Source organism: Schistocerca gregaria, chromosome 4 (assembly GCF_023897955.1).
Source record: "Schistocerca gregaria isolate iqSchGreg1 chromosome 4, iqSchGreg1.2, whole genome shotgun sequence".
Classification (NCBI taxonomy): Eukaryota; Metazoa; Arthropoda; class Insecta; order Orthoptera; family Acrididae; genus Schistocerca; species Schistocerca gregaria.
In genome coordinates this window covers 443,538,936-443,556,760 of record NC_064923.1, presented here as the reverse complement: position 1 = coordinate 443,556,760, position 17,825 = coordinate 443,538,936, and the positions used below count along the sequence as shown (strand labels likewise).

The 17,825-nt window shown below is 41.8% G+C and overlaps 1 protein-coding gene across 7 annotated transcripts in view; it reads right to left on the bottom strand.

Moving 5' to 3' along the window:
- The window catches only part of LOC126267586 (titin homolog), a 383,918-nt gene that overhangs the window by 261,638 nt on the left and 104,455 nt on the right, over positions 1 to 17,825 (bottom strand). For 6 of the 7 annotated variants that reach the window (XM_049972881.1, XM_049972884.1, XM_049972880.1 and 3 more), the window contains exon 1: positions 12,749 to 14,273. In XM_049972881.1, the coding sequence (XP_049828838.1) occupies positions 12,749 to 14,190 (1,442 nt within the window). In that variant the 5' untranslated portion in view covers positions 14,191 to 14,273. Of the gene's footprint in view, positions 1 to 12,748; positions 14,539 to 17,825 lie in introns of those variants that run through there. The other variant, XM_049972879.1, reaches the window with a different exon arrangement.

The window sequence follows — 17,825 nt, the reverse complement described above, 5'->3', positions numbered from 1 at the left end:
ATTCGTGTGCCCAGTAGAGTGCTTCAATCGTTTCAAGAGAAGAAGGAAGATTCGAGTTTCCGGTTTAACGCTCCGTCGACATCGAGGTCGTTATCGACCGTACCTTAGCTCGCAATGAAGACGGCTGGGGGAAGAAGTCAGCCGTGGCCTGATGAAGTAGAACATTCCGGAGTCCTTCCCGACCGAGTTTCCACTCCGAACGCACATGTTCACCCCGCTCGTGCCACCTACTTAAGCTCAATGTAATTAATTTCGAGTGTCTCTTCCTTACATCTGTGACTAATGCACCCCAGCTGACAGTACATTATTTCTACGGAATCTGCGTAGGAAACAACAAAAGCTAGCGTGTACCACGCCCAGATTTATGCGCTTCTCAGTGGCAGGACTGTCTACATCGGGAATGCGTGGGAGCAGTGCTGTGCTGCGACGCACTTCTGAAATATGGCATAGCATTTGTCTTGGCAGTTAATGAAGGTCCTCTTCAGCGTACTGCTTCTTAACTATCTGTGTCATTCTGTTGACAGTGGTTAAAGAGCTGACGACAGTGCAACAACTGGAGACATAGTTCGGCTTTTGCCTAGAATACTGGCGGTTACCTGGCTGGAGAAACGTTTCTGATGTATTCGTATACCGTTTGAGAAAAGCAGTAATGAACGTAAAGAAGTATGACAGGACCGTAGTTGTGTCAAGAGATTATTCAACATCGTTTTTACAAACGTGAGCCGGCCGCGGTTGCTGAGCGGTTCTAGGCGCTTCAGTCCGGAAACACGCGGCTGCTATGGTCGCAGGTTCAAATCCTGCCTCGGGCATGGATGTGTGTGATGTCCTTAGGTTAGTTAGGTTTAAGTAGTTTCTAAGTCTAGGGGAATGATGACTTAAGATGTTAAGTCCCATAGTGCTTAGAGCCATTTGAACCATTTTTTTTACAAACGTGATTAGCGCAAATTTCATGAGTGCCAGGCAGACGTAAACTGAGGTTTTTGGAAGAAAAGGCTTCAATTCCTATTTGTTGTCATTTTTATAACCGTCCGACAGTGGAATCCTACGGAGGTGCAAGTCATTTTTTACCTCAGCTAAGTTTTTTGTAAGACGAGATCGAATTTATTGTAAGAAGTAATTCTGAAAGCGAGAAAATTCTTTAAAATTTTGCGAATTACGAGCACATCAATAATCAGAGTGTACATTCACCTCTGCATCTAAGCGATCAATGTGTATGACTGGCAACCTGAGGATCCGGCTTCCATTCTCTGTACTGTCAGTGAGTTTTCCTAAGCGGGAGGAATCGAAGAGGCTCGCGCAGCTGCTTGAAGCAAATTGTGGAGCGATTAAACTAGGTAGTAGAGGCTCCCAAGGTCGGACAGTTGACAACGGCTGGGAGAGCGATGTCCGAAGCCCATACTGCATCCAACACGTTTGATTGTTCTGGTTCTGTTGGTTTCTTTAGTACTACTCTCACCAACTTTCCCCCGTGGCATTTAATTTCATATCCTCCATCGACTATCATCAATGAACCTGAATTCCTTAGGTCCTACCTATTCCTCTCGCAACGTTTTTCACACAATCCTTCCATTGACGATTCTCATTTAACATAAGGGGATTTCGCAGTTTATTTGGTCATGGCTGGTATTATTTTCTGATACATTTCTAGACTTCAATTTCTTTTCACTATACAAGCTCTCAATATACTGGTCATTTGTGTTTATTCATATCCAGCAGTCACACAGTTCTTGAAATGTGTTCGCAGTTGCGAACATGGACATCCTTCAGGTGTATAATGGAATGAGGACAATGACAATTGCTGCTAGACTGTGGACCTATCTCCTTATCCAACTACGTTTAATAATAATAATAATAATAATAATAACAGAAAGAAAGTCAAACGTACCCCAATCTAGGACCGCCAGGGGTTGCCCTCAAACTAATCCCGAAAATTCTACGAATAGGCTCCGTCGGTCCATCTTTTTATTATTATTTGTTTATTATTCTTATTACACGAATATAATTAGTAAATGGGTACATATGAAACATCTATACAACAGAATGTTACAAAAATGGGATCCAACGATAAACTAAAATAATCAGCATAAAGCCGGCCGGAGTGGCGGAGCGGTTCTAGGCGCTACAGTCTGGAACTGCGCGACCGCTACTGTCGCAGGTTCGAATCCTGCCTCGCGCCTGGATGTGTGTGATGTCCTTAGGTTAGTTACGTTTAAGTAGTTCTAAGTTCTAGGGGACTGATGACCTCAGAAGTTAAGTCCCATAATGCTCAAAGCCATTAGAACCATTTTTTGAATCAGCATAAAAATGTGCTATTTCAGCTAAAAACGTTAGGCTTTCCGTGCATTGGAGGGCAGCGTGGAGGGAAAAATCGTAGAGGGAGACCAAGAGATGAATACACTAAGCAGATTCAGAAGGATGTAGGTTGCAGTAGGTACTGGGAGATGAAGGAGCTTGCACAGGATAGATTAGCATGGAGAGCTGCATCAAATCAGTCTCAGGACTGAAGACCACAACAACAACACATCGGTGCACGCTTCACGCCCAGATAAAAACTTCCATGTGTCTACAGCATGCATTCGCACATCAATTACGTATGTTCCTGTACAGGAGAGACATTTTAAATGAAAGTCGTTTGCCCGGTGTTGGCGGATAAATATGATACTGCACTGCCTGTGTTGTTCAGATGTACGATGCAGTGTTCTTTCGGACATGCATGTGAGACAAAAGATGAGTGTGGTATTTCAGGGACGCCATAAACGTTAAGACAGAAAACTGAACTAACGGGTGGTAAACATCCTTTATTTTACATAGAGTACTCCGAATTGCTTTAAAAAGAAAAGTATTCGTTTTATAATCAAAATATGCTCTTTTTTTAACCGGTTCCTTTTTGCAATCGTCATTGGTGTCAATCGTACGGAAAAGATTTCAGTCAGCAGATGATAACAAAACAGTGCGACAATGTCCATCATTAGATAAAACAAGCTAGTCCAAGTAGCGAGGCATCATTGGTACATTTACATTCTTTCTTTCTTCATTGTTCTACAGATGTTTGAGGTCTGTATACTGTGGAACGATCCCTGTCGCATCCAAAACTAAACTTTTTAAATAAATAAATAGAATAAAACAATGGACTGGCACTAAAATGTAAGCTGTGAGCTACGAGAGACGTGAAAGAAGTTGTGATGAGACACGTGACATCTTCGCGGCCATAGATTGGTCAAGTGGATTTAAAGCACATTGAATTTAAATTCCAAATGCCACGGAAATTAAAACAATATTCAAACTGTCTTTAGAAGTGACACAGTTTGGCAAATATCTATTAATTCTACACTGGTAGGAATGGAACAAAGATATAAAAAATTGAAGACTCCAAAATTCTTTGGAAACAAGCTCTATATTTCCATTTCGGATCAGCTGTTAAGAGCGTAAACCATTTTATGTGTCGACTGACACATAAAATGGTTTACGCCCTTTCTGCTTTTTCGAAAACGGTCTCACTTCTTCAGTTTTCAATGTCGTGCCTAAAATGAGTCGGATCATCCAAACACGCTGCTCCTTTCATCTACCGTTTCACATTCCCGTTCGTAGCAAAACTTGCAAATTTCTCGCCATCGCCGTCTGATGGCAAGTGGAGGAGAGGAGGTAACGCATGCTTGATGAATCAGCAGACTGTGCTCAGTGCCGTCAGTTAAATCCCAAACCTGTCTACAGGATGAGATTCGATGCTGGCGGAGGATGTAGAAAATTCAGATACTCATAACAGAGAAGAATAACAACTGTTACTTTAGCTGTATTTATTGATGCAAAAACATTAAACGCAATCAGTATCAAAGCTACTAATATTCGTCATCAGGCATCTCTGCTTGATTAAAACAAGACCCGAACTCACATAAATTCCGCTGCACATGAGCCCGCATTTCAATTCTATTTGCGTCTTCAGCTAACGAACTGTATAGGGATACATGGACTGAGTTACCACTTGGAGTGTCAGAGACTTCGTGTGCCAAAGCCTGTATTATTTTCATTTTCTTTTTGCGGAGCTATTGGTTGCTATACAAGGGTGTGGACTCTCGCGTGCGCTCTGCTATATTGGTATCCTTTTTGGCTGTCTGAGTGAGGTAATATATTCTTTTAAATGTGCTAGCCCAGAGAAGTTGGTTCAAATCCAGATACTGCCTTCGTAATTGGGATTTTTTCACAGTTTCCTTACACCGCTCCAAAGGAATGATTTCCAGAGGATTTACTTAATCAAGGATAGCTACTCCATTTATTGCGTACCTCTCTACAGTTAGTAAATCCTATCTTGGATGCTATCAGAGGAGATGCAGACAAAGCAAGCTCCGCCCAACACGTAGACTGTAACGGGAGAGTAGCGACAAAGGGAAACAAATACTACATGCCTCTGGCGACCCTGCCACTATACGTACGATTTGTGTCTCGTACCGAGAGTCTACGCGAACTAGAAATAGACATCCAATAGAGGAGGAGTCGTGGGTAGCGCAAAAGACCAAGAACTGTTCCATTAATTGTTGATTAAATTAGTTCTCGACAAGCTTGTTTCGGCATGTTTGCCATTTTCAAATGTTCGTCTAAATGGAGAGACGTCATCTTGGAATGTAATTTCTTTTATGTACTATGTTGTTAACATAGATCACGTATTTGATTTCACTACGTGGTGTGACGTCCATAAATCATCTTAGAACGTAAGTTCTTTTACGTACTACGTTCTTAACACAGCTTAAGTATTTACATTCAACAGAAAATTGGTGTTGTTTTTACAGGTGTCAAATGACAGATCGTTCGTCTGTTAACAACACAGCTCAAAAAAAAACTTACGTTCTAAGATAGTTTTGGATGTCACTCCATGTAGACAAAACAAATACTCCACCTATGTTAACAAAAAAAAGTAAATATAAGAAATTACGTTCCAAAACGTTTTATGGGCGTTACTCCATCTAGATACCGCGCGAGGTGCTGCAATAGTTAGCACACTGGACTCGCATTCAGGAGGACGACGGTTCAAACCCGTATCCGGCCATCCAGATTTAGGTTTGCCGTGATTTCCCTACATTGCTCCAGACAAATGCCGGGAAGATTCCTTTGAAAGGGAACGGCTGATTTCCTTCCCCACCCTTGACACGATACAAGCTTGTGCTCCGCCTCTATTGACTCGATGTCTGTCGATGTTGTGGTCTTCAGTCCTGAGACTGGTTTGATGCAGCTCTCCATGTTACACTATCCTGTGCAAGCTTCTTCATCTCTCAGTACCTACTGCAATCCACATCCTTCTCAATCTGCTTAGTGTATTCATCTCTTGGTCTTCCTCTACGATTTTTACCCTCCACGCTGTCCTCCAATACTAAATTGGTGATCCCTTGATGCCTCAGAACATGTCCTACCAACCGATCCCTTCTTCTAGTCACTTCCATACATGGCTACACACCATACAAATACTATCAGAAACGACTTCCTGACACTTAAATCTATACTCAATGTTAACAAATTTCTCTTCTTCAGAAACGCTTTCCTTGCCATTGCCAGTCTACATTTTATATCCTCTCTACTTCGACCATCATCAGTTATTTTGCTCCACAAATAGCAAAATTCCTTTACTACATAAGTGTCTCATTTCCTAATCTACTTCCCGCAGCATCACCCGATTTAATTCGACTGCATTCCATTATCCTTGTTTTGCTTTTTTTTGATGTTCATCTTATATCCTCCTTTGAAGACACTGTCCATTCCGTCCAACTGCTCTTCCAAGTCCAGTCCTTTGCTGTCACTGACAGAATTACAATGTCATCGGCGAATCTTAAAGTTTTTATTTTAATACTTACTCCGAATTTTTCTTTTGTTTCCTTTACTGCTTGCTCAGTATACAGATTGAATAACATCGGGCACTCAGTCCCTTCCCAACCACTGCTTCCCTTTCATGCCCCTCGACTCTCATAATTGCCACCTGGTTTCTGCATAAATTGTAAATAGCCTTTAGCTCCCTGTATTTTACCCCTGCCTCCTTCAGAATTTGAAAAAGAGTATTCCAGTCAACATTGTCAAAAACTTTCTCTGAGTCTACAAATGCTAGAAACGTAGGTTTGCCTTTCCTTAATCTATTTTCTAAGATAAGCCGTAGGGTCAGTATTGCCTCACGTGTTTCAACATGTCTACGGAATCCAAACTGATCTTCTCCGAGGTCGGCTTCTACCAGTTTTTCCATTCGTTTGTAAAGAATTCGCGTTAGTATTTTGCAGTTGTGACTCATTAAACTGACAGTTCGGTAATTTTGACATCTGTCAACACCTGCTTTCTTTGGGATTCGAATTATTATATTCTTCTTGAAGTCTGAGGGTATTTCGCCTGTCTCATACATCTTGCTCACCAGATGGTAGAGTTTTGTCAGGACTGGCTCTCCCAAGGCTGTCAGTAGTTCTTAAGGAATGTTGTCTACTCCCGGGACCTTGTTTCGACTTAGGTCTTTCAGTGCTCTGATAATCTGTTTACGCAGTATCATATATCATATCTCCCATTTCATCTTCATCTACATCCTCTTCCATTACCATAATATTGTCCTCAAGTACATTGCCCTTGTATAGACCCTCTATATACTCCTTCCACCTTTCTGCTTTCCCTTCTATGGGGTGTTAAACCCAATCTTCCTTGCTGTCCATCTGGAACAACACTTGACATATGCCGAAAGAAGCTTATCGTGAACAATCAACAAGAAACAAACAACTTGCAGCTAATTTTGTCAAAAGTATAAAGAGGATGCTTCATTACTCTTCTTGCGCGAGCCCGAACATAGTGAAATAAAACAAGACAATAAACAAAGACGGTTTCTTTGATTCTGCGCGTAATAAGTTTTGGTCTTCCACTGTTGGTTAGCGTGCGAACATAGCACACATTAGCTGCGCGACATCTAAGGACTTACTAGTGCATGACTAGGGAACCCAGCAACAACTGTTTTATGGTTGTGTCCTTACAGTCGCAGGACGTTACCAGAACAAACAACAGAGAGGGAGACGAGCAAAAAGGCACAGTTTTCAGAATAATTCATTATAAATACTTTTTTCTGACTAGTTACGACGTTAATAATTAAGATATGGTGATAATTGTGATAATATCATTTGTTTTACAGGTATTTCCCCAGGCCAGGTAGACGGCAAATGACCGCTTGGAGAGGCGTAAGCCATTAGTGGAATCTGCTGTGCATCAGCGGCACGGAATGGTGTTGGCTAATGCTGTGATCAAATCGCATCGCGTCATTTGGAAACAGAGTGATCGCTCGTCTGACTAGATCCCAGATATTCGCCGCCTTCAGTATTAGTTACAGGCAGAGGGACGAACATTCAGGCTTTTGAATATTTCCTGTGCTTCCTTTAACCCTGCTTTCTTTTATCTTCCATCTATTTCAGCGCGACGAAAATTTTGATATTTTATACGCGATTGAACCGCTGGACTGCAATAATAGTGACAGGTTTCGATTGTAGTTGAACTGAAGCATGAAGGGGACATTTCTGTTATTTGAAGCATACAAAATACTATCTTTAATCAGACCAAAACGAAAGAAGGTGTTAGCAGTAAATACTGGACAGTAATATAAGTAGATATATAGTGGCTATATAACCTGCTGCACTACACAGTTTTTTTTTTTCATAATAAAAATAATGATTTACATCTGGAGCTAGTAAATATTTACGAGTAACATTACTGGTTGTACATGCTCCGATGAAGGTGCACTTTGGTCAAAATAATGAATGTCATTCCGAAGATTTTTTTAAAATCTTGGGAAGCTTACCCTGATCTGCATTTTTCCCACTGCCCTGCACCACTCGGACGAATCTGTATTTTGCAGGCGCTTTCCGTCTCTACACTGCAGAGAAAATACGTACCGAGAGAGGCAACGCACTGCTTAGAACAGTGGACTGCATTCGAGAGAACGACGGTTCAAATTCGAGTCCAGCCAGCCTGATTTAGGTTTACCGTGATTTTCCTAATTCGCTAAAGGCAAATCCGGGATGGTTCCTTTGAAAGAGCAAAGCCGGTTTCCTTCCTCGTCCTGCCTTAATCCGAGCTTGTATTGTCAGTCTCGAATGTCCTCGTTGTCGACGGAACATTAAACACTAATTTTCTTTTCTTTTTTCCTGTGTCCCGCTTCTGACAACCACAATGAAAATACGAATCTGGAAATAGCTATTAAGAAGAATATCAACCTGATTCATAAAAGCTGACACTATACTGAATATTATTGTGCCGGATGCGAAGGTACCTGTCTACAGGCCTATAGATCATTCATGTTTCACAGCCTACAGGATGTCCCAGGAGCAAAGCAAGAAAAAATTGTCTAGTAATTATGGACTCTAAAATATACAGCTTAACAGGTATGAGCACTTATCCAGCAACATCTTATCCTAACATCTAAGATGAACAAATGCGCATAGTTCTTAAGGTATGGGAATACCTCTCAAAATATGGAAGGCAACGAGCTTGCAGCAGAAGAGATTTGTTTCACAGCATCAAAAATAAAGAACCGCTCATAGATCTTAAGATATGCATTTGTTTACTATTTTGCTTCGATTATCGTCCCTATCATATCTCTGCTATCGATCATTCCTCTTGCAACAACCTCTGTGCAAGGATTAACACGTAACCGGAACACCATTAATACTTCAGAAACGGTTCAACATACTGAAGGAAAGTTGACCCCATGGCTCAGTGTGAATCCTATAATACGATGCTAACATTACAGCTAAGATGAAACAGCCCTATGCTTGAAAACTTGGCTCATTTTTTGTCTATCTTTTGCGAAAAGTTTACCTACAACAGTTAAGAATCACATAGTGATGCTCATCCGAAAAGCTGTTTCATCCCTTGCGGAGTACTTCGTTCCACTGAAGGACAAATAAACTGTTTTGTTTTAGTATTCGGTGCATGAAAAGTGTGGTGTCACCGCCAGACACCACACTTGCTAGATGGTAGCCTTTAAATCGGCGCTGTCCGGTAGTATACGTCGGACCCGCGTGTCGCCACTATCAGTGATTGCAGACCGAGCGCCGCCACACGGCAGGTCTGGTATAGAGAGACTCCCTAGCACTCGCCCCACTTATACAGCCGACTTTGCTAGCGATGGTTCACTGTCTACATACGCTCTCATTTGCAGAGATGACAGTTTAGCATAGCCTTCAGCTACGTCATTTTCTACGACCTAGCAAGGCGCCATATTCAGTTACTATGAATGTATTATGAACAGATAATATTGTGAATCATGTACCGTCAAGAGCGACGTTCATCATTAATGGATTAAAGTTAAGTATCAAACTAATTACGTCCGCTTCCTGAATTCTAATTCCTTGTCATGTTCCAGACCTCACGTCAGTATAGTTCTTCCCTCCAAACGCCAGCCTGCGTGAGCTAAAACGCGTGCAATTCGGCCTCCACTAGTAACACGGTGTTGGCTCTTCTGCCAACACAACAAAAAGAGTACAAATAATAACTACACAGCAGAATATTTGCTCAGGTGCACATTTTCTTGAAAACCTTGTATCGATAATTTGAAACTGTATGGAACATTAGCCGAATCTTCCTATGTTGCGTAATAAAGATTCTTGCTGTTTCACTCGTAGACGAGCTGCGTTGAAGAATTTACTGGCAATTTGCCTCTTCGCGCTATGTAATTAAATTAATCGTGTATAAAGGATCTCTGTTCAGAAGGCTGCATGATACTTTTAGTAAGTCTGATAGGTTTCCCTGAGGCTTGACTGAAAATACAGTGGCCCACCGTCCACGATAACGTTCTACGTAACGTATAAACCCTCAGTCCAGTCACCAATCCGAATAGACGTTTCGTATGAACACATTTACATTAATAGGTGCTTGTGCGGTACCAAATCAATGCACGCTTCTTTCCAACGCATGTACAGCGAACTTTTTGCATCACACACACCAAGGAAATCGACAGAAGACGCGCTTTCCTACAAACATTTCTTTGTGCGCCACAAGTTACGGCACGCCTTACCAGGGCTAATGTTTTCGGCACTGGCGGTACAACGGAAACTGCGTGCACGTCTTGCGCTGGCGCAATTAGACTGCTTTAGCCGGCGGCTCTAATTGCTGAGTCGCTCGCACGCTGCTGTGTTTACCTCCCGTGCGCTGACGGCAGGGCCAGAGGTGCCCGGCTCACAGCACTTGCTGGCGCTCGGCTGTGGCGTTACGTCACAGCTGAGGAATCTGCTGCTGCTCTGATATGCCGGCAGCGGCGCCAGGTTCGCCGCTAGCGCACAGAAACCGAGCGAGACCTTTGCTGTTCATCAAAGGAAAACGAAGAAGCGTATACGCCTGCATTCACACGTAACACAGAAACACCGGCAGAAATAGAAATTTCCTTTGTTTGGTCTTCGAAATCACAACAAAGAAAAAATCAGGAATTGCAGATTTTCCATGTTGCCTACACACTTATATCCAGTTTTTCTCGTCGCTTTAACAGTATTTATTTAATATTCCTCATGAGAGATTAGACTCCCCATGTCGAATGCTTAGAACCAATCGCACTTTATACCCAGTCCATGTGTTTGAAATCAGTACAGGTTGTACACTTTTCATTCTCTTCGCATTTCTCTCTCTCTCTCTCTCTCTCTCTCTCTCTCTCTCAATATATGTGCACGCAAACAATCAAAAGTTCAATGACAAATAAATACGCTATCAAATTGTGAATTATAAACGAAAATCACAAAACTGTGAATCTTCTACAGTATTCATTTATTCGTTGACCAGTTTTCGGTTTATAAGTTCGTCACCAGATTTTAACAGATTGTCGTCGTCAAGGGGGATAGTATACTGTTTAACGACATTGAAAAACTCGTTACACATAGAGAGTGAGTTATGAACACATGGTAAATGTCACCTTTCACAGAGTAGCGGCAACGCAACTGAAAATGTCAAATAGGAAATAAATATAAAGGGAACAAAAGCAAAACAAAAAAATAAAACTGAATCTTCACTCTCTATGGCCATGGTGCAGACATCTTAGTGACGTATTTTCAGAAAGACAAAAAGTTTAAGTTTCAATGACAGGAGAAGCTTTATTTACACATTTCGCTTTTCCGAGACATGTTCAGAATTTGTTTAGAAACTGCGGTTAAAGTACTAATAATGCGCGGAAGGTGCAAACCAAAATTTTGGCTATTTATGACTAATGCGTTACCTGCAGTTCCTAAAGAAATTCTGAAGATGCCTCAAGAAGGCGAAACGCCTCAAGAGAATTTCCGCTCTCATTGAAACCTAGACTCTTCTTCTTGCTGAAAATATTAAAAATAACCATCGAAGAAACATTACCTGTGTGTGTGTGTGTGTGTGTGTGTGTGTGTGTGTGTGTGTAGACCAGGCGGAAATATATACCGTAGGATAACGTGTGTGTGTGTGTGTGTGTGTTTGTGTGTGTGTGTGTGTGTGTGTGTGTGTGTGTGTGTGTAGACCAGGCGGAAATATATACCGTAGGATAACCACGATTTTGTGCTTTTCATTTATAATTAAGATGTTACTCTACCAAGAAGCAACGGAAGACTAGGTTAACATGATCATTACGAACTCATTTTTTTAAAAAAAACTTGTTTCTAAGATAGCATTTGAAAGTGAAAACCGAACACTAGTATAGTTTGGTCTCATTGGGTATTAATGCAGGCCACGCATCCACAATGCATGTGAGGAACAGTATTCAACGTATCGTGTAACGAAATTTTACGTGAATTGATCTCTATCTCTCTACCTTGAGAAAATACTTCTTAAGACTTTCCAGTCTTCTTGATAGCTTCTGCAGGGCTACCTCACCAGTTTATTGTTTGTAAAGCTAGTTTCAGCACACCATATTCTTAGCGATATGATATATGAAACGGAATATTTGTGCATATCACCGAATCTTAAGACTGTAAAATTCATTTTTGCACAGGTGCGATATTGCATGCTTGGATTACGGTCATACGTATCTACCTAGATCATGCTAATTCTCTCTAGTTCGAAATTAAGTGTCCCTAAATTTATATTACTCTGCGTGAGTTTTCACTGGCTGAAAATGAGGGTTATATGGACCTGCACTATACTTACGTAAGAAAAGAATTATAACATAAAAAAAGTAATGCAGTTCATCCCTTGACCTTAACAGTTGTTGTATCATTGCCTGTTTTAAAGATATGTTCTTTACTGTCAAATTGATAATGCATTAAAAACCATAATACTACTTTTATTGGTTCTGGTCATCTAATTAGTAATTTGGATACAGTCTTTCTTTATTTTACAGTTGTAAGCTATTATCAGATGTCTTATCAAACCATAATCACTATACATCGCCGTTATAAGAATATTATAGGAAATAATATTTATAAGCATAAGAGTGATATCAACAGTCTTATATTGTGCTTTAATGCTCAGAATAAGCTGTCTGTCGATCTTTCTGTTGTGAGAAAGAGAAACTTGCAGCATTACTGTAAAAGAGTAGTAAGAAATGTCACATCTGCAACAGAAGAGAAAGCTATTTAGAGAGATTAGCCGAGAAGTTGAAGTATATAAATAAGTGCTGTTCTGAAAAATGTTGCAGCTGCTCTCCGAATTTCAAGGTGTGTGACAGTGAGGAAAAGTAAATAGCGATGTAGGAGGGCAGAGTCGATTTGCCATCTGGGAGTAACTTATCGTTTTAAATCTAAATTCTCGTAACAACAACAGGTCAATCATAACTGATAGATTCACTTGCGGCAGTACTCACCCGCATGTGCAGATCTCGCAGATGCACTGCTCCTTGCACGGGTTGATCCAGGCCTCAGTCTTTTTATCCTTGACGGCGAGCGTCTTCTTTTCGGAAACCTCCTTGTGCGTCTGTGTTCGGCTGGAGGTGCTGCTACTGGTGGTTGCCTCTTTGACGGTGGAACTGAGCTGTTGCTGGCTCAACGCTTCTTGCACGACGCGTGTCTCGCCGGCCACCACCTGTTGTGTGCTCGTCACCTCCGAAGCTGTCGTGCGCCCAATGCTCTCCTGGACACTGGTGCTCACGGACACATCTTCCACTACTGACGACTGCTGAATGCTGCTGGAAGACTTGGTCTGTTGCTGTACCGTATCCGATACAGACGTCATTTGCTTGCCATCGCGCACACACGATTCACTGACCGATATTTGTTCACGGCCTTCTTGCAGCACACTGGTGCTGGAGGACATCTCCACAGCTGACGACTGCTTGCTGACGGAGGATGTCGATGACGAGTGCTGGATAATATCGGAACGACCGCGATCGGATAATGCGATCTGACGGCCGCTTTGTAATGCAGAACTGTCCAGTATCATCTGAGAGCGTCCGTCTCGCACGTCACTGCTGGAGGACACATTCTGGACGCTCGAGGACTGACTGACGGAGGACGATTCTTGTTTCGACGTAGACATTGACTGCTGTATTTGTTCTGAGGCAATAGTTTGGCCAGTGATCTGTCGGCCTGTGAAAGACTCTTCTGAAACACTACTTTGGCGTCCTTCAATGACTGTCGAGGAGGACACTTCCTCGACGACTGTGGACGATTTGCTGGACGCCACGTGCGAACTCGACGACTGTTGGATCACTTCGGAGACTATCTGTTCGCCACCAGTCTGCACGAGTTGTTCCGTGGTCGATCCGCCAATTACAACTATCCTCTCGCCATCTTTGAGCTGTTTCGTCGCTTGGGACAGAGCTTTTTGCCTGTCACCCTGGCGGGTCGAACCGCCGTCGGATTCCTCTATGACGGAGATGACATTTCCGCTGCTGTCCATGACCACAGTCCTCGAGCTGCTGGAAAACGACTCTTTCTTGCTGCTGGATTGGCTGACTTGCTTGGACTCGCTGACTGATTCGACGACTTCGCTGGTCGAGGAGCCCGAGGCCAGAGCCAGCTCGGAGGAGACATTTCCGTTGGCCACCAGCACCGTCCCGTTGACCGCCGACTCGATCGCATTTCCGCCGCTGGAGGACTTCTGTACCGTCGTGGAGCTGCCGCTCGTCGACGAGAGGTGCTTGGATCTGGAGACGGAGGACGAAGAGGAGGACTTCACCACGGTCGTGAAGGCCTGCTTCTTCGTCTCGGCGATCTTGGTCGATGTGGAGGCGATCTCTTTGCTCGTTTTCGTTATCGTTGCCTTCGACTTCCCCTTGGAAGCCGAGTCCTTCTTCGTGATCGTCATCGCGGGAAGCGAGCGGTGTAGAGAGCTGTCGTGTGTGAACTAGCGTCGCCTTAGCCGCGCGGCATCTTCTTGTAGAGTGTGCCGGCGACAGGCCGTCGCGGCGCAGCCAGCGAGTAAGGCCCGCGGCGGCCAATCGCGACCGCCGGTTCCCCTCCCGCCCGCGTTCAGTCGAGGCTGCGAGCACCAAAAGAGGGAGTCGGCACACAGGCTGGGTCGCAGCCGTCACTCTGCGGGCACGTCACCGTCGTGATGTCAGGGACGGTGGAGGCCGGCGTTTTGACTCTACTAGTACAGGCCGCGGATGGGAGAAGGCGCGTCGTGTCCCGTTGTCTGAAACGCGTACCAAACCTGAAATCAGAGGACCCCATGTGACCAACAGCTTCCTTCACGTTGATTCAAATGGCTTTGAGCACTATGGCACTTAACATCTGTGGTCATCAGTCCCCTAGAACTTAGAACTACTTAAACCTAACTAACCTAAGGACATTACACACATCCATGCCCCAGGCAGAATTCGAACCTGCGACCGTAGCGGTCACGCGGTTCCAGACTGAAGCGCCTAGAACCGCACGGCCACACCGGCCGGCCTTCACGTTGGGTCCACAGTCTTCATAAACAGGGTAAAGTAAGTCAATATTCGGCAGAGGCTGTATTTATGTGATTTATATTATTCTCTGCTATTGGCCAGTTTCGAATACATGACGATTTTAAAGCTATCCTAGAAGACACCAGAAATAACCTTTTAAAACATAAACGTCATCATTTTAATTTTTGATATTCTAGTTAAACCATATTTGGCAGTTGCGGATGTGACTGCATAAAAAAATGAGAAGAAGTATGTAAGATTAATAATGCCTTCAGTCGCAATTGAGACGTTTATATCTAAAGAGGGACATGTCACTCAACAGTAGTTTTGAGATATAAGAAAAAAGGTATACTCTTGAATAGTATTATTCCCAAACCTTGTAGTTATTTCCACATGCTCATCAGGAAGAACACAGTCTTACACCATAATCTGTAACCATAGACTAATTAAAAATAATAGAAAATTGTAATATAAAATGACTGACATATCTCCTTTTTGATTTAAACTACACACGTTTTATCATAAATATCGTATGACTAAAAAATGTATATTTTCAAGCAAAATATTCTTTTAAACCATTTTAACTTGTTCATACGAATTCCTATTACTTGTATAAACATTCATAACTAAACAATGCATTTTAAAATAGACAATACAATTGAAGACAATGTGCTTTTTAGTGCCTTCGCTTGTAACATGGGAGAGATAATTCCACATTTTTTATTAATTAAACAACCCTGTTTATTTTGACAGACGCATACGTTCATACACTTGTCACTCTTTTCGCAGTCTTGATTTCCAGATTCATTGCCTGCCACAGTCAATTTATTAATTGGCACATTTCTTTGAAGTATTATTAAAACACAAAACTGCAAAGGGATAACATCAATCATGCGCCAAACATCGCGTAGTTTCTCAGATTTCAGAGGAATTATGTAAATGTGTCCTTTCGGCACGTTATAAAAATGAGTGACTATCCCGGTCTTAAACAGAGGAAATTAATATTTCACCATATCACTGCTATTGGGTGAAGCAGAGACGCATTTTGACAGAACAGTGTACTCATATTTTGGTTACTGCATCCCGCTGCATCACGCCACAAGTTCTTTCATGCGATAGAGAAACTTTTCTCTGTGACAAGTTCTCTTTCTGCACGAAATGAAATTTCAATACTGGTTTAGACAGGGAAAAAAATCACTGACCAAGTCCCATTTTAGAACTAAGAGATGATGTGTCGTGTAAAAATAACAACTACAGTAATAACTCACGTACCCCAAAAATGATGACAAACTTCCCTTTTTGATCTCAACGCCTCAATTTTTCAGTCTTTTGTTGACTCACACGATGCATTCCGTACCCTACGAGTTCGTCATCAGGTGCAAATCGTTTGAATACATCATACACTTTTGTTCTTGGGTGAGATGATGCGAAATGTAAGTTGCTTTTGTGAGGACGTTAGATGTTAAGTCGCATAAAATTGTCTTCTGGTGTTGCAGAACACTCGTGTAGGCTACTTTATTCTTCTAGGTGCAGACGCACGTATGTTACTCGAGTTTACTTCAATGAGAACCGAGGACTTCAATATAACAAACACATCTATCGCCGCATTCAGATACAAAGACCCTTTTCAACTTACAAGTTTTTCAGACGACTTTCTCTCCTGGCTGAATTACATTCCTTTTTTTATATACAAAATATTAACATTCTTCCGAGGAGGGTCTATGATGTATTCCGTGGAAACATGTAAGGCACTGGGGCCTCTGTTAAACCCGCACTGACACCAGAGCATCTGTCGCCGCTTCCACAACACCTCACTAAGCCCAACTAATGCCTCAAACAAAAATTACGAAAAACAAGCAGAAACTTAATCTAGTAAATGTTACACAAGTAAATCATTAGTTATCAAAAATCGAGACATTAGTTAACGGTTATTCGTATTACGTTGAAATTACAATATATAACGTTTATTCATTCATAATTAATACCGAGAGTACAGAAATTCTAAAACAAAGAACATATTCATGGAAATCTTCTCAAACTAAAACTCCGAAATTTCTGTATCTTCAAAAGGCTTCGTAATTCGCGAATCAAATGACGAAAAATATGATGAGACAGAGAAGAATTTTTTTATCACATCAATGCAAGCAAAAGTTGATTTATCCATTCTTCAATCACGCATCATATCACTCACGGCGCACACTTGTTTGAACATTTCAAAACACTTCACAGATGCAATGTGAGATGACAAAATATGAAATGTATTATATTGTGTCAGGCATCAGAATTTTAAATCAACTGATATATGAAGGGCTTATTTCAATGGTGGTAAAAGGCCATTTTTGTTCATTCTGAGATACAGAGTGCTGAAGTTGAGATCTGAAGTTGAGATACCAGAAATATTCAAGTACATATACTTGCATATTTCTGGTATCTCAACTGCAGATGTTTCATCGCTCATTTAACTTCAGGACTCTGTATCTCAGAATGAGCAAAAATGGACTTGTGCACTATTGAAAAAGCTATTCGTATGTAATGAAATAAATTAAAAATTTGTGTCACCTCACTAAAGAGCAGAAGTAATTAAATTATTGAAACGATTTGCATCTGGTAATGTACCCACAGGATCCCAAACGCATCGAGTGATTCAATAAAATAGGAAGAAATTGTGATTGAAGGCGTTATCATTCATAGCTCCTGTTAATTTTTGTCAGTTTATAGGTTATGAATTTAGAAGGGTCTCGTAAGGCGTAGGGCAAACTAATGTCGTATCAATGGACAAAAAATAAAATGGTGATGTTGATACGTTCTCTAGAATATCTTGAAAATGGCTGTGGTCGAATTGGCCAACTGCATATAATAAAATATAGTACAGAAATAAAACTTTGTGCTTTAGTATACGTTACGAGGTGTGCTATTACATGGCTGTGGTTATTTATCAAGTAGTAGGAACTCAGATTCATGTTGTGTTTGGTAAATTATAGAAAGCCCCCGCTAAAGTTCCGCACTATCGGCTAATATGCAGAATACCTCAGTTCGGAATATCGAAACA